The 26,373-nt window shown below is 40.9% G+C and overlaps 2 protein-coding genes across 4 annotated transcripts; one reads left to right on the forward strand and one right to left on the reverse strand.

The window, feature by feature from the left end:
- The first annotated feature begins 36 nt into the window (after positions 1-36).
- rbfox1l (RNA binding fox-1 homolog 1, like) lies at positions 37-13,572 on the forward strand. Of its 3 annotated transcripts, none has more exons than XM_085177469.1 (12): positions 37-709; positions 5,392-5,628; positions 9,780-9,959; positions 10,065-10,118; positions 10,204-10,296; positions 10,866-10,935; positions 11,010-11,072; positions 11,178-11,313; positions 11,390-11,429; positions 11,520-11,587; positions 12,494-12,566; positions 12,655-13,572. In XM_085177469.1, exons 1-12 carry the CDS (start codon positions 623-625, stop codon positions 12,697-12,699), a joined length of 1,146 nt encoding a protein of 381 aa, XP_085033595.1. In that variant the 5' UTR covers positions 37-622; the 3' UTR covers positions 12,700-13,572. The 3 variants fall into 3 exon arrangements, with proteins under 3 accessions (XP_085033595.1, XP_085033596.1, XP_085033597.1); XM_085177470.1 differs by having other exon boundaries at positions 11,013-11,072; XM_085177471.1 differs by lacking the exon at positions 37-709 and adding an exon at positions 938-4,274.
- A 2,977-nt stretch (positions 13,573-16,549) lies between these two features.
- On the reverse strand, positions 16,550-25,541 carry leng8 (leukocyte receptor cluster (LRC) member 8). Its single transcript, XM_085177467.1, has 15 exons — positions 25,173-25,541; positions 24,390-24,522; positions 22,538-22,672; positions 22,341-22,418; positions 21,649-22,084; positions 21,152-21,317; positions 20,901-21,071; positions 20,539-20,787; positions 20,289-20,450; positions 19,864-20,152; positions 19,472-19,573; positions 19,302-19,370; positions 19,062-19,191; positions 18,711-18,918; positions 16,550-18,615 (listed from the first exon to the last, which is right to left on the reverse strand). The coding sequence occupies exons 1-15, from the start codon at positions 25,211-25,213 to the stop codon at positions 18,453-18,455; spliced, it is 2,532 nt and encodes an 843-aa protein (XP_085033593.1). The 5' UTR covers positions 25,214-25,541; the 3' UTR covers positions 16,550-18,452.
- Between the last annotated feature and the right edge of the window lie 832 nt (positions 25,542-26,373).

A 26,373-nucleotide genomic window follows, 5' to 3' on the forward strand; every position in this document is an offset into this window, starting at 1 on the left:
GGAAGAAGTTAAGATGAAGTTTGTTTATGCGCTTGAATCACGAGCAGGCCTCATGTCATTACATAGATGGTGTAACACACAGCTTCATTGTGCACAGAGAGGCGGAAAAGGCCTGCTTCTTTCACTCTGCACAGAGGTTTGACTGAGTGGTCACAGATCTCCTCTTACAAAGTGAGAGTGAGGGAGGTAAGGTGGTAAACTCAGAGAGAAGGACATGGGTGACTATTTATATAACTCTGAAATGGGACCCTGACCATGTGTTTCTGTCTGTCAGGCTGCATGATCAACTGATGGACACACAGAAGCTCACTGGCTTTCTCTTTCACTGCTCTAAATCCCATCTTTTCCGGGTGTTTTGGGGGTTTCCCTTGTGTTTTCTTGCTTGACTTCATTTTCGAGGTGAAGCAAAAGTCTTAAGCGTGGTCTTTTTTCCCACCTTCCTCACTTTCTTGGAGTTTCTGTTTCCTTCATTTGGGATTTTTCCTCCCTTTTTTAAAAAAATTTCCAGCCTGATCGCCTGCTCTTCTGTGTGTACATCAACCCTTCCTTTCCCCTTGCTCTCCTTTTCCTTTTCCTCCCATTTTCCTCCGTTCCTCATCTCCTCGTGTGTGGTTTTTGGGCTATGCTCTCCTCACCCACTGTGATCCTCCAGCCTTATGGACTCCCCGTCTACCCACAGGCAACCACATGCTACCCCAGCATAGTTCAGGTAAACCTCTTGATTTACTCTGTGGGCAGACATTATCACATAAATACAGCCCGGAAAGCATCTACTGGGGAACTATAACTTTATGCAACAAAATAATATTATTTATTATTACAATTCTTAATCTCAGTGTCAGTTATTTTGCATTTCTAGAGCTCTGGTTTTTATATTTATTCTTTTATTTACCCAAATACTCACATTAAGAAATATAATCAAATAATTGGACATTTAAATCAGCACGTTTGTATGATTTTGCTTAATGATTAAACTAAAAAGATCTTATTCCTATTACCAGACAAAATGCCTGTATTTTGTAAAACTTAAAACATTTTCCAGTGAGCAGAAGAAGCCAAAAGGCCCTAAGTCACAGTTTAATCTAATTCAGTCTATCGATGCGTTGCTTAATATGCAACAGGATCTGTGTGAAGTGTGCTAGTTTTGAAATGTCTTATTTATTCACTAGTAAGGACATATTAGTGGTTATCTTTAGTCCACCAGCAAGTGTCCCTGACATGCCACTAATGCCACAGCTCATTTAGTATCTCTCTACCTTGTCTCTGTGCTTCACACCAGCTGTATTTTTAGCCCTCCTCTCTTGAGCAGATAATCACAGGAAGAGGGTCTGTCACCTGTCTTGTGTCCTGCAGTGAGCTGTGCTTAAGATAAATGTGTGAAACCAGCCTGTTGTGCATTTAAATGTTGAATATTAGGCTCCTCCGGGGTAACCTTGACTTATTTCATAAGATTCAGAGAGCTGTTTATGGAAAACGGATGCAGAAAGAATTGTTATTTGAAGGTGACTGGCACTGAAGTAAATAGTCCGAAGCCCCGGCTAGATCTTCCAAGATTCAAGAACTTTATTGTCAGTACAACGATATACACAGTATACAGCGTACCGGAATGCTCTAATCCTTCACTTCAATCCAGCAATTGTTCCCTTTTTAAAAATGTCATATTTCCAAGTGCTGGGGAAATTCCTTTATGACTGATGTGGAGCATCTGTTTTAACACAACATTTGGCAGCTTGTAAAACTCCTCTCTCCTCATTATCAGCAATCTTTTCTTCTTTTTTTTATCAGCAATATAAACAAAAAGCCTGTCGTGTCTCTCAATAGGAGGATGTGCAGAATGAGCAGATGGATAGATGAAAAAAACGAATATTGTGTTACACTTTAATAAGCTACATGTTGCTAACATTTGTAACTCGGCCAGCACCAAAAGGCCACATCTGCAGTCAGCTTCGTCTTGTGTAAATCCCGTGGCAGCTGTCCCAGCAAGCACCTGGCTCCGAGCCGTCAACCTCTGACCGCAAGCAAGCAGCTGAGGAAGGAGACGAGCGAGAGAGGGGGAACAAATGGCAAATGATAATAAAAAACAAGCCCGTGAGGAGTCTCGGGTTGAGACTGTGGTGCTGAATCAGACACAGTGGCTGGTTAGTTAGTTAGTCTGTAAGGTGGGGGGAGAGTTGACAGTGATATCTAACAGATGCATTTTCTTCGCTCAACATCGCTTTTATATCTCGGAGGAGGATCAGAGCAGGTCAGGTCATTTCTTCTGATAAGTAGGACAGAGTGCAGGTGCAAGTTGTGTCGACATATTTGGAAACATGTTCCAGCTCCAGTGCGAAAGTTAAGAACGGCCTCAGAGTTGGACGGCGCCTCATTCACTATCTCTCAGCTCTGGTTCAAACGTAAATATTTCTCTTGAATAACGAGTAAGAGCTGCAGATTAATCATCTCCATCAACTTTTCCTCATTCAGCGGTCATCAGGGTGAAGCCTGCTTTAATGTCAAATCTGGTTTGTTGAGAGTGCACACTTTATTAAATATCCTCCTCCAAACCAACAGAGAATGGTCAAATGAAATCCTCCAAGCCAACAAGACTCTGACTGACAACCATTTCCTTGCTTATACAACCAGTTTCTCCTTCATCTCAAATCTTGCGTCAACAAATCTGAATGTTTCACACCTCTCAGTACAACAGCCAGCAGAGCTATGCCAGCCATTATGAGCTGGCGTGGGATAGAGGTTTTTTTTAATCATGACTCCTTTAAATCCTGAAGGCAGCTGACACACTTGTGGTATTTTGCTTGTGAGACAACTCAGAGTATCCTCTGATCCGGTGATTAAGTGAAAGTATCAGTGCTCTAATAGAAATATTCCCAGTTACTGTGGGGGAATCCTCACAAATGTGAGTATTTTCCAGGATTGTCTTCCAGAATAAATGTTCTTAGATTTGTGAAGTTGTATCCGGAAGCCAAGACAAAATAATTTCATCTGAACATTGTGCTGCAGCGTTATTGTACATCTTTAAATGAGGACTGTCCACCATCAGAATGAACATACGGGCTCTTTACATTATCTTCATGATCAGCACAAACTTTCATGTGGTTGAAACATATCATGTCACATGTGTCTGAAGTATTAAGATGGAAAAGTTTAGAGGACGAACAGCTCCAATAGTAAGAATCTGCCACTCAGTGTTACTGTTGCAATGAGGTCCTTGGAAAACTTTCCCTCCTCTAAGAACTCCCTGTCTCCTGAAAGTCTGAGAAGGCCCGTCACAGATATTTCATCTGTTTATACAAGAACTATTGTGTTAAATGCTTCAGCTGGAAGTCCTAACACAAGATATAAAGCAATAAATCAGAAAGTTTAAATACATATATAACAGTACAGAAGGCGGCATATATACAACATATACGTAGACAGTCAGTGTGAAGAGGTGAGGCTGCACAGACTGTGTTTCTTAGTCTCTTGGTGTGTGACACGTGGACTCATATCTCCTGCCAGACGTTGTCAGGGAGTGCAGACTGTCATGTTGATGTGGTGGGATCTTTAACACTACTGAATCACTGATGCATCTCGGCCTTCCTGAAGCATGGTTGGGTCCAAAACGAGGCGGCGGTAGGTTTATAGTATAAAACAAGCTCAACATCAGAAATTCAAGTGTAAGCAGTATAAGTATGCTGTAGTCTGACAGCTGGGTAAATGTGTTCACTTTGTTGTTTTTTCTGTTGTGTGGTCATGATGTAGTAAGATCAGCGAAGCACTTCACTCGCATCCAACCCAAACATTGATGTCATTATTGTGCTTGTAAAGTCCTCTGTTTCTTAAAAGGCAACTGAGCCACTCCACACAACACAAAGAGGAGTAGATGTTCATGAAAATGTCTCTGAGGTAATAAAACCGTGTCTGTCAGGCCCGATATTCTCGGAGGCGACATTTAGCGCGATGCACCCTCAGCAGGTGCACACACATTCATAAATACTTAATCCTGGGGGGGAAGCTCCGTACGCTTTCTGTGTTCATGAGTAGGTTAGAGGGGCCCTCTGGGCTCTTTGTGGGAGCAACAAGGTGACTGACAGTTACAGATGTCCACAGCTGGTGTGGAACACCTCCCCCACCCACAGCCACCCCCCACCCCCGGTCACTTTTCATCTAGCAATCATTTGATGTGATTGGTGGATGGGTAGAACTTATGGTGTGGTGGGCGGGTGGTCAGCTGGCATTAAAACATGCGGCAGTTGTTAGACAATGCATCAGAGATCGAGGAATGCAGTAAGGGGGTAAGACCGCTTTTATTTCTCTGCTTTTTACCTCACTCGAATGGAAACTGCGCAGGAGTTTCCTCCAAACCACTGCTTACACTTGGTTTGGAGGAGGTCCTGTTTTCCTGTTTAATCTTGTTTTTCTCATTAAAGGTAGTTTTATGAAGCAGCGGGTTAGAAGGTCTGTTTCATACTATCGGTCCCTATATTTAGTAGAAATGTGCTCCTGACAAACATTTGTTACGCTTTTTTAAAAAAAAAAAGTTTTTAAGTAAACAGCTGTGCTTTTTGTCTGCTCTGCTTGTTGTTTAATTAAAATGGATATTAGAGATTCTAAAGTCTATGAGACTTAAAACATACCTGTGGCTGTTGAATCTGATGAGATTCCAATAATTTTACTGATTTTACATGACATTGTACTACATAAAGTCAACATTTTGGACATAAATATTGTTTTCAAGTGCCAAATCTGTCATTTGTAATGGGAAAAAAGAGAAAGAGTTCAATTTAACAATGAGCTCCACGTTTGGCATTAAGAATGAATCAGTTATTACAATTGTGAGAAATGTCTTAATATTAGAGATGTTTTAAATTATATCTATACTTGGATGTTGCTTTGGATAAGCAAAAAGAAATGTAGAGTTTAGGACTGGTCATCAGATGTATTTTTCAAGGATAATTTACTATTTCTTTATTACCACACACAAAAAACAAACTCACAAAAGACAGTTATTTTTTAAAAAAGTAAATATATAAGGTAATTTAGTGACATCTTCCAAACACCGCAACCTACCAGCAAGCTTATTTAACTTTGTATTTTGTCTTACTATTACTATTAAAAACATCTTTTGCTATGATTATTATTATCAGATTATTTAAGAGATTTCACAGCATTTTACTCCTTTTGACAGTTAAACTAATGTGTAAAATTGGGTGGAACAATCATTTATTGTGGTATTTGTGTATCTGTCATCTTCATTAAAGATCACAGTGTCACTGCAGCGTGTTTATGCAGTTTGTTTTATTGTAAAAACAGAAGATCAACAACAGCATCTTGTGTTTCGTTTGTTTACATCTACGCGGTCATATTCTGGCATGAGTGGCTCATTCGTCTCCCTCTTCCTCTTTTCCTCAGGGGGCCCCCACTCAGGAGGCTGCCCCAGGCAGCGCAGACCCTGCCCTGCCTCAGGTCTATGCCCCGCCTCCCTCTTACCCCCCACCAGGTCAAGGTCCCCCAACGTCCGCCAGCAGACTGCCAACTCTCGACTTTAGCTCTGCACATCCGAGCTCAGAGTACCAGGAACATCCCCAGCTCAGAGTCTATCAGGGCCCTCAGCACGATGGGGGCGACTCTCTGACATCTGGCAACACGGTAAGAGCGGTCTGCGACAAATGTTGATGTTCCAGGCCAATAAAACATGATCGTCAGTAAGTCGACAGGTAGCACTTTCACATGTTCTGCAGAGCAACAGGCCCAGATAGGGTTTCCTTCTATATTTAGAGCCCCATGTCCACCGCGGTGTCCTTGTATGGAAATGCCTGTCACCCTCTGTGGAGCAAAATGTCGAGGCAGCTGATAAGGGATTTATTGATGAAAATAAATGCCCACTTTTCTTTCTCCCTTCCCCAGGTCTCATTTAAGTGTCAATAAAAGTGATCACCTTTCCAGATCGCCGCTCGAACTTTGTGCTGATACGTACACTTTACAGTTTAAGCTATCTGAAGGATGTTTATAAAGTCCATGTCAGGCTTTTGTGATTTGTCTGATGAAATCATTTCTGGTACAGGATAAACAATGATTACATCTTTAAAAATGTATCAACAAATGGTTTTTGAAACTAAAGAGAATTATTAATAGATAATTTGTGTCTTCATTCTGCTACTGCGATAAGATTATTTCAACCTGTTTACCATCAAATTTTCTTTACATATTCTTTTTAAAAACCAAATGAATCTTTTATTAAATCAAGGGAAGAAACCTGCATTATAATTTTAGCCTCAGTTGAATCTAAAGTCATTGCTCTGCAGCTGTTCCTGGCTGGTTGCGTAGATAACCCTCTTGTTTATTACCTCAAATGTTTCGGTGTAATCTTGCCGGTGGTGTGGCAGCAGTGTCCTTTACCCCACATTGATGAATTTCACTGACACCCTATGGTCTCTGGTTGCTGCTGATCTCTTTCTGCGTGTGGCCTGCACCACTTCAGCATTGGTGCACTGTGGGAGCGTCTTTAATTTCCATTTGTATTGTAAGATAAAGACCCTACAATAACAGAGAACACAATAATGCACAAACAGGCCACACTGGCCTCAGTCTTTATGAGCTGCCTGATGTTTCCTCTTGATTTTGAATGAAATAACTTGATAAAACAATGAGGAATTGTTGTTACAATTCACAGGCTACTAATCTTCGGGGTTTTTAGAGGACATACTGATTAGAGGAAAGACCCCAAGTCTCGTTAGGTGATGTTTTTCTCGTGAGCACAAGTTAGCCTACTTGCAGAATAATGACCACCAGTAAGCTGTAGGCTACTTGCATTATTCCTAATTAGCAATTTGAATTCAATTTCAAGCTCATTTACAATAACAAATTCACAGTAACAGTTGCGTCAAGGGCCTTAATACTGTAAGCTAAATACCCTGCAATATGAGAGGGAAAAAACCTTTTTAGCAGGAAGAGACAACCAGCAGAACCAGGCTTTACAGTTTAAAAGCAAAATTTACCATGTCACTCTCACTGAATTGATTAAAAAAACAGCAACACACACAAGAGAAAGTTTGTTGTTTTTAAATAATGTAATATTTTGACTCACACTGCCTGCAGAGACCTGTTGTCACTTCCCAGGTCTGTAATTGAAAAAATGTATTTATTTTTTTATTTTGAAAAAAACTTATCTTAACCGTGTAAAGCCTGAAATAAATATTACCCTTAAAATTAGAAGCCATCTATGTCCACTGTGAGCGACCATCTTTGAATAGAGGCGGTGGTTTACGACACCAACTCTCTGCCATCTATAATCCAGTTTTGAGTTCCCTCCCCAGACGCATGAACGCCCACTCACATCCTGGGCCATCTGACCTCAGGAAATCACATGATAGGGTGGGGCAGGTTTCACAATGAGCTCACCCGAAACCCTGGCTGATTGGGACCCACACCCGTTTTCACACCTTGGCTCATGTGATTAGAGGATCATCAGGGGGTCCTTTTGTCCCTCTTTGGGGGAAAACTCCCACTGGGTTTAAATCTGGGACTCTCTGCCATTTGAGCAAGTCCAGACGCTTTTCTTTGCAAGCTCCTTTGACTACCCTTAAAACTCTATTTTCTAAAAACTGGAGTGTTTAGTGAACATCCTGACAAAATATAAAAAATATTTTATTTTTTTAGTGCATCAGTGTTTGATTCATCAGGCTGTGATTGCAGACATTCCCCAACTCTGTGAATGGTACTCATGACCATTGATCATTCGTCCTTGATCAGTGGTTGTTGATCAATGACAATTTGCATATTAATGCTCAAGGAACTGACATCACAGCCCACTGTTTATTCAGTGGTGCTAGTTTCAGTCATTATACAAATGTACTGTTTATAAGGTTGGGGAAACCTGCAGTCAACTGAGACTAAAGAAGTCGGATGAGTGATGAAACGTTTCTCCCACTGAAAACGGTTCATCCAGATGAACAGAACCAACCTTTTGGGTCCTTGCAGAAGTGGTTACTTGAAGATATGATTTTGCCTCGGAACAGGTTTAAATATTCTTAACGGATTAACAGATTTTTTTTTCTTATTCATGAAGACATGAGTTATGTGGTCAGAGATGTGTGTGACTGTTTTGTTTTTGCAGTGCAGAAGTCTCCTTCAGACATGGAAACATCTACTCTGACACACGCAGAGCCGTCTGATCTGTGTGGCAGGTCAGCTCTGTGTCCTGCTTCTCCCTTCCTCCTCTCATAAATGGTGTTTTATGGCCCCGTTTATATATTTTATCACTAGAGTCCCAGACATACTCGGGTCCGTGATGATTTTCGGGGAAAGTTGAGACGTCGCCACGGAGGGAGGGGGTCAAAAAGGGGGGGGCGGGGTGAGGCTGACCAGATGATTCCCCCCCCTTTCCCCCGTCTGAAATATCGCTCAGGTCCAGAACTCAATCCTGCATCGTGACAATGACACCACCACCCAACTCAACCCTCTGTCCCCCTGTACCCCCCCTCCACTCTGGCCTGTATGTGCGTGTGTGTGTGTGCGTGTGTGGGTCTGCTGTCTACAGTTGAAGCCACATCGAGCCAGTGTAGTGTACTCCACTAGTAGCCTGTGTGCATTTATATGTCTGTATGAATGTGTTTCTGTACCTCTCTCTGTCTGTCTCCTTCTTATTAATGATGCCCCCTGACGAACGACCTTTAACCTTTGGCAAAAAAGCAGCACCGTGACCCCCCACCCCAGACTGACCCTTCAGTTTTAAACTTTCTGTGCACCTTCTTTGCCTTGTTTACTGAAGCCTTTTTCACTCCTTATCTGCCTCGTGGTACTAGACTGCTAATACTCAGGGCTTGGGAGTGTAATCTTATTTCCATTAGAGTAGCACATCTCCCAGTAATTTTTCTTTTTCACGTTAATTTTTGTGCTCCCTGCTCCTCCTCTTCCTTTTGTTTCTTGCTGCTGAAGCTCACTGGTTTTAGTTTGTTGCCCTTTTTGCAGATTTTCTTTCAAATCTATATATTTTAACCACTTTTCTTGCAACGGTTGAACAATGCTGGTTGGCCAACACACCTGCACACACATATATATATATGCACATACATGCACACACACTAGCATCGTGGTGCATTGTGGGATAGTGAATGTTTTGGTTTTGGCACATTAGTTCTTGAATTTTTCTGCATGGGGCAGTTTATATAAGTTAATCTAGCACAGGTATGTCTTTAATGCTAAGGTAAAACAAGTAGTTGTTAGAGCCACTGTGGGAAACTTTGAGTTAGAGTCTGAAAACAGCTTAAAACAACTTCTCACTCTTCACGACGGCTGGAATGAGCAGTTTTAATACCACACATGTGGCATTTATTGTTAGCGTCACTGTCCTAATCTCCTACAGGCATGTATTCAACGACGCCTCACTAAACTGGAGCCCCTTCCACGCCTCCTTACATTTGCTTGAGAAGGTTCACTGGTTGCTGAATGCTGGTTGAACTTGGTTTGGTTCACTTGATCTCATGAAAGTGATCTTTGAGCTTTAATGCCATGTGATGCTTACGCAACTGGAGTTTTTACCTGAACATGAAATTCTCTGGAACATGTTGAATTTGTTGAATTTACTTTGTTGTTTGTTTGTTTTTCTCTTTTCCTTCTTTGCTTTTCTACTGATGCCCTCTCCCAATTTTTCTTCACATCTGTCCCACCTCATTCACACCCTCTCCATCTTTTGTTTTCCATCTTTTTTTGTTCTTCCCGTCCATTCTTCCTCTATCCACTTGCTTGCCTCCTCCTCTTCCTCTGCCTCCTTGTCCTGTTTCGTGCTTTCTCACTGTCAGGAGGACTCTTTGGTCCCTGTGACCTCTGACCCCCAGTCTCTCAGTGTGTCCGTGTCATCGGGGGGCGGGGCAGGAAGCGGTAGCGAGGAAGAGGGGTCAGGTAAAACCCAACCGAAACGCCTCCACGTCTCGAACATCCCCTTTCGCTTTAGAGACCCAGACCTCCGCCAGATGTTTGGGGTATGACAGTCACCTCGTTTCTGAGCTTCACACATACACAGAGCCCATGTTTTCATATTGAATCCAACAATTTCCACTCTGTAAAAATTGCTCTGACACTTTCAGCAATTTGGCAAGATCCTCGATGTAGAGATTATCTTCAATGAGAGGGGGTCAAAGGTGAGCAGCTCAGAAATATGATCAGTGCATTTAAACCAACGTGGGAATCATTCATCAGTAAACATATAACCATGCAAACACACAGGGCTTTGGATTCGTCACTTTCGAGAATGCTACCGAGGCTGACAGAGCGAGAGAAAAGCTGAACGGGACAATCGTGGAAGGGAGGAAGATCGAGGTAAAGCGAGATTTCCCCATTTCTTTTTTAAAACTAGAAAACAAACGTGCAGTTTTGTTTTACCCAATATAATATACTCAATAAAACATAAAAATATGTTCAGGCACAAAAATATAATACATGGTAAACTGAAGTACTTTTCTTTATTTCCCCCATACAACATATAATGGCGAGGGGAAACTATAAAACGGCTCTTAAACTAGTGAAAAATTAAGGAATAATTAGAGGGGAAAAAATCCTTAAAAATAATAAATAACATTAATAAAATATAATTTAAAAAATGGAATTGGGATCTTTTTCTTCCGGCCACCAATTTCAGGGACATGGGAGCCTTGTACAGTGAAGGCAGAGTCTCCCTGAATGAGTGACAGCAGTGGGAGAGAGAAAAAAAATGGCCACCTCACTATAAATGTATTTATGACCCTGTAACTTCCCTTGGACATTATACCTAAGTGATATTTATTGATCACGTGGGTGGAAATCACCCAGCTTTTGTGTTCTAGGTTTAACTTTCTGTTTCTGTGATTATCCCTGCGATTCCATGATTATCCTTATTATTTTATCCCCAGGTTAATAATGCCACTGCACGAGTAGTTACCAAGAAACCCCAAACGCCTCTCGTGAACGGTGAAATCTCAAGTAAGAAACTTCTCATTAATATTTGGGTCCTGACTAATCTTTGGAGCTTGTGTTTAATAGAGGTCTTGTTTTTGCAGCTTCCGGTTGGAAGATCAACCCGGTCATGGGGGCCATGTACGCACCTGAGCTCTATACAGGTAACTAAACGTTTCCCTCTTTCATGCTGACATATTGCTCTGAAGAGATGATCAGCACTGCCATTTCACTCCTCCTGCTGCTTTTTTTCCTCTCCTTTATTTTAGTCGCCAGTTTTCCGTACCCTGTAGCGACTCCTACGCTGGCCTACCGCGGTTCAGCGCTGCGTGGTCGGGGTCGAGCTGTCTACAACACAATTCGCTCCACTGCAACCACACCTGCTGCTGTCCCCACCTACCCTGGGTAAGACTCTGAGCACCGGTGTCCGCTTTATATCCAATTACTTTCATTTTGATAATGTTTCATTCTTTTTTTTCAGGGTTGTGTATCAGGATGGACTGTATGGAGCAGAAGTCTATGTACGCAGCTGAACTCTACTCATATCTTTACTTTTTTAATCAGTCAATCAGTTGCTGCTGCTTTATTGTTGCTTCATCTTTCCCATGCAGGGCGGATACCCTGCAGCATACAGAGTGGCTCAGTCAGCATCTGCTGCCACAGCGACCTACAGTGATGGGTAAACAGACAAACAATGCACACAAAGATGAATGTTCTTGCTCATTCTGATGCTCTGTTTGAGCTTCAGCAGTACCACTGAGCAGCTGTGTGCCTAATAGTATATACCGCTTTTACCTGAGCAGACACACAAAACTTATTTGGAGCATTTCGGCTATTCCCATGAAAATGTCTTCCTACCTACACAGAGCTCACCCTTTGAACTCAAACTTGGCTTTTGTAACTTTTATCAAGATAAACACAGCTTTTGAAAATATTCTGCTTTGTGCCAGGAAGTAAAGATCTGGATTTTCTCAAACAGTCAGGAATTTATCTTGTAACATTTACTGTGAGTGGACACAGTATGTAAAATAAAAAAAACTCTTTTTTTTTTTGTTCCTGTGTAGCTCAAAGGTCCCACCTGAGATTACGTTCTTGTTTTTATCTCAAGGATTTTATGGGCCTTGTTAAGCAGCTTTAAATTAACCAATAACACACAAACTGCTAGTAGAAGAAGAAGCTTTCAACTGCTCCCTTAGTCACAAGGGGTCGCCACAGTGGGCAGATCCACATGTTTGTTTTGGCAGATTTTTATGCCGGATGGCCTTCCAAACACAACCTCAAAGGGATGTGTGGCTCTTCCAAGGATAACAATATCATAATAACACCCAAAGTACTGTTTTTGTAAGATACTTCAGATATTATTCAGTACCAAATGTGCTTTTGATTGGTTTCCATCACATAACGTATTACAGTGCTGGATGCTCACATTAATCATGGCAGAATATTCACATAATGTAAAAAATTCACATACATGCCTGACTTCAGTTGGCTTTCATTAATCATAAAGAATTGGCAGTTTAATTGGAGTCGTGATATTATGATGTATCTGCTTCTGCTTCTGCTTTTTTTTTTTTTTTTTAAACAGATATGGACGGGTTTACGCTCCAGAGGCCTATCACCACTCAGTCGGACCAACAGCATATGGGGTCGGTACAATGGTGAGCAGCTATCAGAGTAAACAAAGCTTAATCTGAAAAATACATCACGGTGGTTAACTTGCACCTTTCACCCTACCACTGTCGACAGGCCAGTTTGTACAGAGGAGGATACAACCGCTTCACCCCCTACTGAGGCCCGGTGAAGGGCGGGGTCGTCGGGCATCTCTGTTGAACTTTGGGACACTGCAGGGCAGATTACAATAATCCTTAAAAACAACCTCGGAAATGTGGCACACGTGGTGTCACCTCCTGTCTCCATCACAACCTCTACTCGGGAGACTAAACAGACTGAAGGTTAAAATACTGTAGGACCCACTTACCATCCGCTCTGCTGGAGAATACGTAGGAGACGCTGTCGCTTGAAACCTTTTAATGCTTTGCTTTTTCTTTTTCTTTTTTTTTAAGAATGGATAGGTGGTTAAAAAATACTGTGAGATTCTTGTGTTTAGTAATTTGGGATTTTTTTTCAGGGGTCAAACTGTGCAAAAAACATTTTGTACAATTTTAAATGATTTATTTTTGTTGGCATTTATCTACTGAGTGTGTGTGTGTGTGTGTGTGTGTGTGTGAGTGTGAATGTCTGTGAGTTTCAACATCAAGAGAGAGATTTGGCTGCGACACTGATATTGCAACTAAAAACACAGAAATAATGTTTATCAGCTGGACTTATTTTTATTTCTAACAATCTACCTCTAAATCTACATGTTTAGCTTTTCATACAGCCGTTATATTTAATCCTTGATTGCAGTTTCTTGAGTCCTTTCCTACCTTTCTGTTCATGAATCCTAACACAGTGTAGTTTCTGTTTTCTGGCTTCACTCCTCGCTGCCTTGCTTGAGCTTTGATGACCGGAGGGTCACTGTCCTGTATTTTCTCCCTCTTTTCTCCTTCATTACTGCTAAATGACTTCTTTTCTTGTATCGGTTAGTTCTTCTTGCCTTTGTTTCACTCTTTTCTGCTTTGTTTGATGTTTACCTCTGAATAAATCAGACTTTTTTCTCCTCTATCTCTTCTGTTCTTTATTTATTCTGCTTCTCCTCACTCCCTGGGTTTCTGGTTTTTCTTCTGTGGCAACATGACCTACACACATTGTAAAGTGAAAATCACACGTGTAGTTGGAATGAGTCTGGATTGATACCATCAGGCATTACATCGGCAATGCTATAGAAAAAACCAAACAAACCCTTTTTATTTTCTTTGTGTGATTTCACTGCTTACTGTTTAGTTGCATCATTCTCGTATTTTTCCCTCCTCCTTCTAACACTCAGTGCCAGTATTCATGCTCTACATGTATGAAAACCGTCCTGGGCCTGTTTTCTATTTTCTGCACTCTCTAAACTTCCAGATTATTGGCCTTTATTTCATTTCCTTTGTAAGTTTCACCTCATGTGTGAGATCAGCAATGCATTTTAATCTTTTCTTATCAAGTCTTTTCAGTGTTTTATGCAACTTCTTTACTCCATGTTTGTTTCGTGTGAATTTCTTCTGTACCGTTTTGCTGCTCTGCTTCTGCCTTTTTTCTTCTTAGTAGTATTTCTTTTAGCGTTTAGTCTTTTTCGTTTGCCAGCTTTCTTGCTATTTTTAAACTGAACTGTCCTTTGCCATTATATGCCTTCTGCTGTTTGCATGACAAAATGATTTTTTTTCCTGCTGCACTTTCTACATCTTTAACCTTCCACACTAACTTTTCTTTCCAGCTGCTCTCAAGGCTGTTTAATCTGCATTGGTTAAAGTAAAAAACTATCACCATATGAATGAACATTAAACCATCATGCTTAGTCAGCTAGCTGATCTGCTTTATCACAGATGCCATCATTCAACATCTTCATAATAAACTGTTTGCAACCAACTCTGTGCTCCACTGAACTGCTAGATTTCAATCAATCAACTCCAATAAAAACACAAGACAGTATGTGCTCTCTGTACTATTTTTTTTTATTAGATGTCTTTCCAAAAGATATGTACACAATATTTACAAAATGGCAGTTTATCCTATGAGATCTATGTAGCCATGGGAATGAGGGATAGGGAGGGCGCATTGCAGATAGACCTTCAGCTTCAGTTGTTAAAGTGCTGCAACACAAACTATTAAAAGCACTGCAGACAGGATACAATACTTACTAGTGAGAGTTGCACACGGCAGTCACAAACATACCCAACATAAGAGGAAAAAAAGGGTAAGAATGACAAAAGAGAAATACTGGTTAGAGAGTCGGGGGAGAGGAGAGAGGTTGAAACATCATGCAGGGAGGGGTGAAGAAGAGAAAGTGAGAAGATTCTACGAAAAACTAGTTTAAAAAAAATGACCAAAGGTGGAGGGAAAGAGGGAGATGGGAGTTCTTCAAGGGTCAAAAAAGCAGTTACAAAGACTGATGGAGGTATACGCCAACATAGGAGCAAAATACACAAAAATTGGGAGGGGTGGGGTATTAAATGAAAATGTGTACATTAGTTATTTGGATGATTTTTCTATGTAAAGACAAACATCCTGGGCTGTTTCAGTGCTGAAAATCTGAGACATCAGATGTATACAAGACAAGCCTGCATTAAATTAAAAAAAAAAAAAAAAAAAAAAATCACATCATTTCAGAAGAGTCACTGCTTAGCATGTGAACACAAACCTACAAACTTTATACTTAAAAATAGAAAGAAAAAAAAAGTGTTGGTGAGTTTTAGGTCACTATGTTCTGCATGTCCAGACATTTTATTCAATGCCAATTCAACTCTGAAGCAGCCTGCCAGTATAACAAACAAAAGCTAAAACATTTCTAATCGGTGGAGAGAAAGGAATTGAAAAAAACAAAAATCCAACCTAACCAAATATGAAAAGTCTTATCAGCAAACAACTATGCAAATGCATCTGGACACGCAGAACCCCACAGCACAAGGCAAACATGACTCAAGAGCTTTGTTTTTAAAAACTGGAACAGGTACGATGTTGCACACAAAACCATTTTAAATAAGGGCTAGCAGCAAATCCCATTAGCAGCATTTCAACATTTTCAACTTTTCATTATGCGATGCTCCCGTGTTTTACGAGCTGTATGGCTTCAACTCAGGCGGGTCAAACAGAGACTGAGTGCTCACAATTCACTCTCTCCGGCAGGCATCTGGAGGAGTTTCGCCCACTTATCCCTCCGTGTGCTCCTGCAATGCAGCAGCCTTGCAAGCTGAAGGACGAGAAGTCTGGCGGCATGTGGGAGGAGGGTTTAAGGAGTGAGGGGGGAGGGGGGCAGTAAGGAGGATAGGGGAGTAAGGTAAATGAAGGGAGGGGGGGAAAGAAAGGAAACATGTTGAGATCTTTGTCATTACAAAACATATGCTGAAATCAAAGGTCAACAACGAACACATCTAAAAAATATATATATATATATAATCCAGGGTCACACGTGATTTGTCGACATGATTGGTCAGGAGGCAAGGTTTTAGCCACATTGGTCTGATTTGTCACTGAATATATACGAGACCAGCAGGAACCAATCAGAGAGCACAAAACAGGAAAATGTGGCACAAAACCTAAGGGGAAAAATTTAAACAACTTATTTTTCCTTTTTGGACCAATGGAGTCTGAGCATCAAGCCAAAATTGGGTTTGACAACCTGTGCGACTGTGTTCAGGCTGCACTCGGAAACAGCGCTAACTGACATTTCTCCGATATAGCCACACTGAGATCACTGCATACAATCAAATTCTACTTTTTTTTTAAAACATATTCACAAATTTGTTCAAAAGTTTTATGAATCAAAGAAAAAAAAAACCAACTTCACACTTACCCATGTGTGAACAAAAACAAACCAAAAAAACCTACACGGTGTACTAAAAAGAAATCACATCAATTATCATACAGTATTTACAAAGTATACTTTGTTGATAAGTAAACGTGTAGGTTTTACATTAAGCCTGAATCCATTCCTGTTCTTATCAATCAAAACAGGATTAAATACTCAATGTCAGACTCAATGTTCCTACAGCGGTTAATACTGATATTAATTTAGAAGAAAAAAAAAAAAAAAAAAAAAGAGGAACAATGTTGACCACCTACACGTTTTCAGCACAACTCAATTAGGAACAGATGTTTTGCTGGTGAAAAGCAACACATGGATTATTTTCCTCACACTTAGGAGCTGATCAATCGCCATTTTCAGTGTAACTGAATTTTCCCACTCATTGTCTAAAGGGTTGTTAATATACCATCAATATTACACTGGGTCCTAAAAAGCACAAAATACAGAGAATCAACTCCACGGCCACTTAGAGAGCCTGTTTTTATCTTTTGTTTTTTTAAATACTAAACTGAGGCTCCCATTTCAAACTTTTTGTTAAAAATTTCATATCTTCTGGGGGGAAAAAATGGACATAAAAGCACTTGCCTGGACTCAAACTACTTCTTTATTTCACTGCTGTCTGTACCACTTTAAATTCATGTTTTGATTGTAATACTCAGAGACAGCAGCTTCCATCTGTGCAGTAAAATTTCTGGGATTTTAGGATGTTCAATTTTTTAATGACACGTGGACTGTCCAAAAATCATTACGAAGTATATAATTTAAAAAATAAAAATAAAATTCTGATTCCACCGCCATAATTTTTTTCCTTTTGCACAAGACAATGCCAAATACTGATATAAGTGATAAACCCACAAGATGTAAAACAAGTTGGGGAAAAAAACCAAAACAAACAAAAACTTGAGGCAACATCTCTGTTGTGCGGTCATCCACCTCCTTCCAGAAGAGTCCCTTTCTCTTACCAGCCTTGCGTGTAGTATACAAACCACTTTTCAAGCCTTCCTGAAGAAGCTGCAGGTCTTCCTTTGATGCTCCACCTCAAAAAAAAAAAAAAAAAAAAAAACCCCAACTAACTTTCAGCTACATCCAAGGTGTCAGCTGTGACGTCACCATTCTTTTCTGAGGAACAGCTGGTGAGGATACAGAGGTGCACTGCTGCATTTGTCAGGGTGAGCTGGACACCAGGTGCTGGCAGGAACTTCTACCTGAGGGTGATGGAAGCAGAACTGCACTCTGCGTGGGGCTACTCTGGAACATGAAGCTCAGCTTCCAGGTCATGGAACTTGATCTTGATGAGGAACACTTATCCGTTACAAAGTCAATGCGTATCCGAGACTTGTTTAAGTGCTGATCGACCAATTCATAAACATGAGCAGTGGATGAATAATACTAAATCAGGAACGGGACTTTAGACTTCAGTTTCTTTCACAGACCTTGTAGAGACAAATGGGAGGAACAGCCAGCTGTAGATTTGAGGAGGAAACTAGATGCGGGAAGGGCATACAAACCACCTCTTCTTTCAGGTAAATTGCTCAATCTTCTCTGAGTCTGTAAGAATAAAACTAGACTTGACTTGATTTTGCAGGTCTGACTTCAGACAGTGAAGAGCTGGATGCATGACTTGAAAAGCCGTTTCCCTTTTGGTAAAAGTTGAATCTTCTGGTCTTTGAGCTGCTGACTTGGGGAAGGAAAAAACATAACAACACTGTTAGCGTTGAAATCTGAAGGTGGTAACGGAACAGGAACCGTGATCTGGTTCTGTGACTTCTCAGTCACTAAGACTACTTGATCTCAGGTCTAATCTGTTCCCTCACTTATGTGGCATCATAAATGTAATGAGATGGGCTAAACTTAGAATATGTGAGTGACAGTATGTGCAGTTCTGTGCATTTTCAGAACAGTTCTTAGTGTCAGAAAAACAGATCTGCATTTTTTGGCCTGACAGAGTAATACACTAGCCAGTATCTTTCTATATGGGTGTTAGTCTGCCACTGCTCTTATCTGAACTCGCTGTGGTGTCTGAAGTGCAGTGCATTGAATATGTAAGGATCCATGATGGTCCCTTAGCCACTCCTTTCACTGTGCTACCCTTCCACCCCTCTCAGGAGGCAGCCAAAGAGGCTGTGCTGGTTTTGCAGTCTATTTTTTGGGGATCAGAAGGTGTGAATGTGACTCCTAGCCCGGTTAAAAAGGCCATACAGGAGTCTAAACAAGAGAAGGCTAAGGTGGACTGCACATACTGCACTGGCAAGTCGGGTCTGAACCTGTGGACAGAGAAAATAGGCAAACGGGTCAGGAAACTGGTCAGCAATGAAGCAGCTAAAATTTACAATTAGCATGTTACTGGAGCATAACTTACGTTTTGACCATGGCCCTAAGTGCCGCCTTTCTTTCACGCTCTACAAACTTGTCAATGAGATATGAAGCCATACGCGGGGCTTCCAGGTAGAGCTTAAAGAACCGGTGATAGTTTCCTAATGCCCAAGCTGCACGAAGTGAGAGGGCATGAGCCACACAATCATCTGCCCGTAGTGCTGGGGTCAAATACACCAACTCAGTGGTTAGATCTGCATGGGGAAGATGAATGAATGGCCAGTGTCAGAAACTGAGACAGGGAAACTTATAAATATAGTTAAAACAAAACAACAACAAAAAAAATCCCACAATGTTCAGTGCAGTGGTGAAGACTTCCAAAGAGATCTGAGCATACCTCCAGAGTTTTTAGTAAAGATGTAATACAGCAATCTATATGCTGTAAATTCTCCAATGTTCTCCGAGGGATTGTCCTTATACAGGGCCTTCAGCTGGGTCTGGCACTGGTTGAACTCTTCATGGTCTCCCTAAAATAAATAAATAAATAAACAAACAGATAAGCATTCAACCAGTTTAAAAAAAACCCCACTTTATTACTTTTAAGTAGTCTGTAATTACTGAGGACGAACAGATTCACCTTTTCTAGAGCTATCCGCGCATGACACTCGTACACTTCCACTGTGAATTCAGTACGAATTCCTTGAACCTAGGTGCAGGTAAGAGGAATAAAATCAATGAATGAACGAATAAAACAACAAAGACATAAATTAACTTTGAAAAAATAAATAGTATTTCAGGACAACCAACCGTTAGGTCCTGTCGTATGGACTTCATCTGCTCACAGGCATATGTATAGTCCTGGTTTGTTTTCCAGTGGGCTTTCACAGCCTGCAAAGATTTTCTCAGCACCTAGAATGACAGTTAAACTATTTAAAGCCTGAATCTTGATGCCCTGTGATGCAGGGATTTAGGAGTATGTACATGTAGTGCACAGATTCAATCCCCCTTCCTCTGTCCTTGGGAGATTTTTCTTCAATATTGTAAGAAAAAAAAATCCATATTCAAGAATATATTTCAAAAGAATTCCTTGTTTTCTTGACAAAATGATTTTATAATGCAAATGGACATTGTATCTGAATTTAAAAGCAAAATGCACAAGTAGAATGAGATTATATTAAAAAAAAAAGCTTAACACTTACATGCACTGGGCGCACAGTGGAGGGGTCAGGGGCACAGGTGAGCCTCAGGTAGTGCTTTGTGATGTCCTGACATGTTCCCACAATGGGGCAGTCCTCCCAACTAAGGCCCTCTTGTGTTCCATCAGGCAGGTCCAGGGCATTGATGGAGAGAACCAGAGGCTCTGAGCGAAGCTGTTTTTGGAAACGGGCTGCTCGGCTCTGCTTCTTAGCTTCTCTGTTGGGATCGTGGAAATCCAAACCAGCACTGCCACCTTTCCTCTTCTTTCCAACAGCTGAATCATCCATGTTTCTGGGGAAAATAAGGTATACTAACTATCAGCACCATAAAGCAACTTAAAAAGACAAAAAAAAAAAAAAAAAAAAAAAGACAAAACAAAAAAAAAAAATTTTCTGCTAAACAACGATACAAGACTTTATAAATTTACCGTCTTCCTCTTCCTTTTCCACCTCTTCCTCGTCCTCTCTCACCACCTCCACGCCCTCTATCCCGATCATTGCCACGACCACGGCCTCCTTTCTGACCTCGCCTTGAAAGCTGAGGTCGGAGGTCACTGCAGATGCTGCTATCTGACTGTGAGTCCGAATCACTGGCAGGAAACAAACAGGAGAACATTTGAGCTGGGAGCATGCAGGAAAACTACAATAACCAAAGAGAGGAGGAGAAATGTTCCATACCTGCGTCTGTGCCTTTGGTTGCTCCGGTCCCTGTGCCGGCTGTGCGAAGGTGATGGTGAGCGGGAGGAGGAATCGGATGAACTAGAAGTTGGACTCCTTTGAGAAAAGATATTCCTGTAGTTGCCCAATCTGTGTCCAATACCTCTGCCTCTTGAAGCTCCAGCCACTGTGCTTCCACCACAGCCAACTGAGGTATCTGTTGTCCTCTGAGGTGCAATGCTTTCCCAACGAGACTGCTTAACCTTTAACCTAAAAAAGGAGAAGAGAAAGGCAAATACAGTTTGAATGCACAACAAAAACAAAACAAAAGCAGAATTCCAATGCCTAAAGTAGTTACAACCACAACCCACTACTGAACTCACTCTGGCAGTGGCTCACGGGTCCAATCAATGGTGTAAGCAGAGCCATCTTTTAAGCGGTCCTGTAGAACTTCTTTCAGCACCTTCTCCGTACGATCTTTGTCTTCCTCGGTCTCACAAGCTGTGAAGCAACGCTGCACATATTCCTTCATGGCTTGCGGCCAGTCCTGCGGTCTGGAGGAGAAGCATTTACATTTAAAGTCATCAAGTCATTCCCACATCAAGAATTACTGTAGACAGAGCAGTTTTCTCACCGTGCCTGAGGACCTCCAGGTGCAGCACTGGCAGTAGCAGGAGATGAAGGTGCTGGATTCAACCCCGAGGGCTGTTCGCCTGGAGGGAAAGCCTGATTGGAAACTGGGGATACCTGATAGGTCCTCTTGGAAATATTGAACTTCACAGAAGTTGTGCCAGGTGCCTCTACAAGATGTAAAAATCATAGAATCGTTACTGAAACTCACTCTCATAATAGCAATAGCAACTTATTCCTTTTAGATATTTTTGAATTTGGATGAACACTGGTAGACTGATCACCACAAACACTTCCTCTCCTACTCTATTTCTGCATTTAATTGCCTAACAAGTTTTTAACTTGTTTGAATATGGTGCATTCTATACACTGCACTTGAATACAATGAAAAGAGGGGGATAGAATGAAAACAAAAGCAGCAACACATCCATTAAACTCTGTAATAAATCAATAAAGTTAACGTTAGGAATGTAAGCTTCCCAGCAAGAGAATAAACCTTACGTTTCATGCGGTGCCAGAGTTGCTGTCCTTGCTTCTGGTTTTTGTTCTTGTTGGCTTCTCCTCTGCCCAGTCCAGCTGCATACTGAGCAGGCTGTTGTTGCTGCTGGGAATTATTCTGAGATGCCTGATAGGCATTCTGAGCCTGGAAGTTTTGCCCATAGTTAGGCCTTCCCTGTGAATGATTGTAGACTTGCATCTGGTTGGGGTCTCCAGGTGGGTATGTCATACTGTTGTTGGTATTGTAAGAAGTTTGTGATGGGGGAGGGGGGTACTGGGAGTTGGGTGGTGGGGGAATGGGAGGGGGTGGTGGAGGAGGGGGGTTTTCTGAGGTGGTTGGGCTCTGGGGTGGTTGAGGAGTAGCAGGGGGAGGTGGTTGAGGTTGAGTTGGGGAGGTGTAGCTGGGGGACTGATCTTCCATTCCAGGCACTGGGGGAGGCTGTAAAAATACAGAAAAACCTGTTTCAGCACTACAGCAAAAATTAAACCTTGCAAGCACAAGCAAGCTACACATGTATCACATGTAAACGCAATACTTCAAAAAACCATATAACCTGTAACACTACTACATCTTCAGTGGTGCCTGAATATGTGCTTATTTTTCAGGTTTCTTAATCCCAGATAAGTATCATGAATCATATTAATTATTTCTAAATATAAATATTCTGCTTTACTAAGAAAATGTAGATTTGTACCTGTCCATTAGACGTAGGAGTTCCTGGGTAAGGCCCTGGGGGTACACCATACTGATTTGGAGGATAAGCACCACCATACTGGAAATTCAGAAAAGGACATTTTATAATATTTCTCACTTTAAATTCAGTTTTTGTAAAAAGTGTAACTGTACAAAACGTCTCCAACTGAAAGCAGCAGTGCTCATATCTTTACTTACTGGACCCATGGGGTAGTAGTAGTTATAGGGGTATGTATATCCAGGATAGTGCTGCTGAGTTTGCTGGTACCACGGATAGTACTGCTGCTGCTGCATAGCAGCAGAGTCAGTTGCTGCTGGTTGGAATTGGCCAGCCTGAAATAACAGACACATGCAAAATAGCTTCAGTGTTACCATCAGGAACTGAGAAAACACAGTCCAACACAGACAGCAATTATAATGCAGTGTGAACATAAAACTTCACCTTTGTGAAATCAATAAAACAGTTGATAAGACACTTTAAAAGGTTAATACCTGGGGTCTGTACTACAAGAAAGCTTCATCATACATAAGACATCTTTATGTTGTCTAGTTTTAATAAGACCATTAATCAAGTAGGATTGTGCTACTGGATGAATACTGTGGCCATTACTGTTTCTAGGGAGCAATATTTTTGCATATAATATTTTTGTTGGCTTCTGCAAATGCAGAAGCCAACAATATATTCTAATATATCATTAACAACACATAAGTCAGACTAGAACTACAATCTAGTATCGCTTATCTCATGTTTTTGCTATGTGTAGAAAGTATTTCTATATATAAACACAACATAAACACATAAACTCACAGTTAAATCTGATTAGGTCAGTAAGTAGGTTTCAGTGCTTTATCTGCTGTGAACAACATAATTAGGTCATTATCAGTGATCACCACTGTAACCCTAAAAACCTAGGACATCCTTGCTAGTATTCATGCTAATACCCCATTCTTCTTCACAGAATTCCCCCCCCCCCCTTCAATTGGCACTCTAAACTTACTTTTCATCAATCGTTTTATTTACACAAGGATTGTCCTGCATATGAAAAAAAATGGAAGGTTTTGGCCTCCCCCCAATGGAGGATCAATAGGACTGTGACAAAAACTAAAATGGATTTTACTTTACTCATCCTAACATACATTTCTGGTTTTTGAAACAGCCACAAATTACATGATAATAGTCTCAAGTGACAAACTCATGTGAAGTCTGAATGGTACTTGTCCAATGGCCAACTGAATTCACAGCCTATTGTTAGGCACTAGATTTGGTCATTATGCAAATGTGCTGTTTATAAGGTGGGGGAAACCTGCATTCAGCCGAGACTGAGGAAGTCACTTGGATGAGTGACAAAACATTTGTCCTCATGAAAATGCGACAGAATCAACTTTCTGGATTTTCTTTACATGGATGACTGAGCATGCAACAAGATATAAAATAACTATTAAACACTTTGGTTTAACTAAAATAACAGCCTTGTAACTCTTCAAGAGCTGCACAACATTAAAACTGAAAAATAAAATTGTTTTATTAAGTGAAATCATTTATTTAAATTTCAATCCAATTTCATTTATATAGCGCCAAGTCACAACAACAGTTGCCTCAAGGCACTTTATATTGCAAGGTGAAGACCATAAAATAATGGGTGTATGGTCCAGCTGCTAGTACATCTTCCTTCGCAGCCTGGTTGAACTCGAACTTGGGATTTTTGTCTAAAGCAATAAAACACATTTGTAGCTTTCAAATTCACAAGAAAAAATATCCTTGCATATTTTGCAAATATTAAGCTTGTTGGAGGATGTTTAAGTGGCTCGCTTTGTAGGTGCTAGATCACTGGAGGCTGTCATGCAGCTCAGGCTCTCAAGACGTGCCTGGAGCTTGTCTCACTGATGTTCACTAGGTAATATAACTGCATGAGATTGCTAAGGCAATATCAGAATATGAATATTCTAATATTTTTGTATCATATAGAAATTTATATAGCTATAATGGGGACTATATGATATGGTACAGGTATATTCAGGTGTAACAAACAGACTGCACAAAAAGACAAACCTCTGCAGCGGTCCTGTTAGGTTGCGTAGTCTTAGCAGAGGTCTGACTCTTGCTGATGGATGCTAATGCTTGTCTTGCCTTCTCCCATTCGGGATTTTCATGGACCTGGCCGTCTGCAGCAGCACCATAGGACCTGCCATCAACACAAGGTCAAGTATGAAGTCTATTCTAGTGATAAGAACACATGATCAAACCCATTTAATCAGCAGAAAAACAGAAGTAAGCCCAATTACCGTCTGCAATGAGATTTATATTCGTTTAGACAACTACTCGCTTCAGAAAATAGATTGAAGGCCTACTTGACGATTACTATTGTGCTCAAAATGTTGACCATTTAATCATTACCCGTTTACACAACAAGTCTACCCTCCCTCTGTTAACACCGGATATCTATCAGCTAATTAGATCATCTCAAGCAGATGATTAAATCATTACGTTTAAAGCAACAGCTAACAGCCAAAACAGCTGATGAATTAAGGCCTACCCTAAAACTTCAACTGTCGCGTGCTAACATCAACGTACAACTACAACAACGTGAGCTGCAACAAACCCCGGCGTTCAATCAAAAATATTACACGTTCACAAATAATGTATTAAAAAACAAGCATCTTAACAAATCACCTTTCTGCTAACTACTCCAACGGCCTGCTAGTACTTGCCAACACCCAGGCCTAAGCTAACATCCTTCCCACGAATTTAAGATTAGGGTACAAATACCTATTTCAGGCATACATTAAAGCAAGTTAGCCTAAAATCACAATCTGTTCAAAGAGTGTTGCCTACCAGTTAGTTGTAGGGGCTGCTTGTGTCGTGTTGGCCGCCATTTCGCTATGTTTAGCGTTAGAAAGCTAACGCTGGGAAAGTTGTCTGCCAGCTAAGCTAGCAGGTTGGCTAACGGCGTTAGCGTTAGCTTCTCCGCTGTAGAATGTAAACAAGATGAAGTCCGAGGCGAGGGCCAACGGTCCGCTTAGAAGAACAGCCGGTCGACCTCAAACAACACGACCTAACTAAATATATCACACTTAAATATACTTCTGCAAGATGTCCTAATTAATAAAATAACATAAATTTCATCTTATTTCGTCCCTCGTTCGTTGACGACCAACTTCATCTGACCGCACAGTGGAGATACAAAATGGCAGCTAGTCGAAACCTGCCAAGTCACGTGACACCTTGCTGTTTTGTTATTGGTTGAATTTTCCAAGAGTAACGCCTTGCAGTGCTGAGCACACGCAACGTTTTTCTCTATCAACTACACCAATCAAACCTTAAGCCGGATTATGGTTAGACTCTCATTTAATTCTGTACGAAACTGTGAATTTTAGTATCGATCCGCCACCACGTAAATACCAATAACAGATACTTTTAGCCCATAAAGGTAGCTTATGTAGCTTATGTAGGGACAGGCAGTGTGTCAAATTCTGAACACGTTTTAATAACACGTTTTAATAACTCACATAAGGTAGTTAATGCAGCAAAACATATATTTCAGCATGTATTTTAAAACGGTTTGGGGTTTTTTTTTGGGGGGGGGGGGCTGAAATATAAATGGGCCTATTTTAAAGCACTTTTTAAAGCACTTTTTATTAACTTCTATTGGTTAAATGTACTAGAGGCTATAAATAAAATAGATGTAAGGGTCAACACAAGGAGCTGAGACATTTTTCACAGTTTGTGTCCATCTCCACTCCATTTACACATCAGTCTGTCACCAGAGTCAGTAGGTCTCAGGGGTCCATTAAAGTCACTGACTTCAACAATGAGTTACACTTATTCATATAGTTTGGTAATGAAAACATAAACATCCATATTACTAACTGGATGTTAGTGTGAGCTCAGTATAATTATTCAGTTAACAGTAGTTTAGTCCTTCTGCAACCATCATGCTGAGGGGAAGTACCCCTCATGTTGCTTTGAAACTATAAATAGGTCATTCATGAGCTTGCACGCAGGTTTTAAAGCATGAGCCTATCGAAAACTGCAA

This window comes from Neolamprologus multifasciatus, chromosome 11 (genome assembly GCF_963576455.1).
Source record: "Neolamprologus multifasciatus chromosome 11, fNeoMul1.2, whole genome shotgun sequence".
Lineage (NCBI taxonomy): Eukaryota > Metazoa > Chordata > Actinopteri > Cichliformes > Cichlidae > Neolamprologus > Neolamprologus multifasciatus.

Bases quoted from the DNA above. Each gene is read 5' to 3' on its own strand.
- leng8 (XM_085177467.1), bottom strand. From the start codon at position 25,213: ATGGCGGCCAACACGACACAAGCAGCCCCTACAACTAACTG. The intron at 22,085-22,340 runs GTACAAATCTAC...GTATTTTTACAG, and splicing joins CTCCTACGTCTAATGGACAG to CCTCCCCCAGTGCCTGGAAT. The intron at 20,788-20,900 runs GTGAGTTCAGTA...CTCCTTTTTTAG, and splicing joins ACCCGTGAGCCACTGCCAGA to GTTAAAGGTTAAGCAGTCTC.
- rbfox1l (XM_085177469.1), top strand. From the start codon at position 623: ATGCTCTCCTCACCCACTGTGATCCTCCAGCCTTATGGACTCCCCGTC. The intron at 9,960-10,064 runs GTATGACAGTCA...TGACACTTTCAG, and splicing joins ACCTCCGCCAGATGTTTGGG to CAATTTGGCAAGATCCTCGA. The intron at 11,588-12,493 runs GTAAACAGACAA...TTTTTTAAACAG, and splicing joins ACAGCGACCTACAGTGATGG to ATATGGACGGGTTTACGCTC.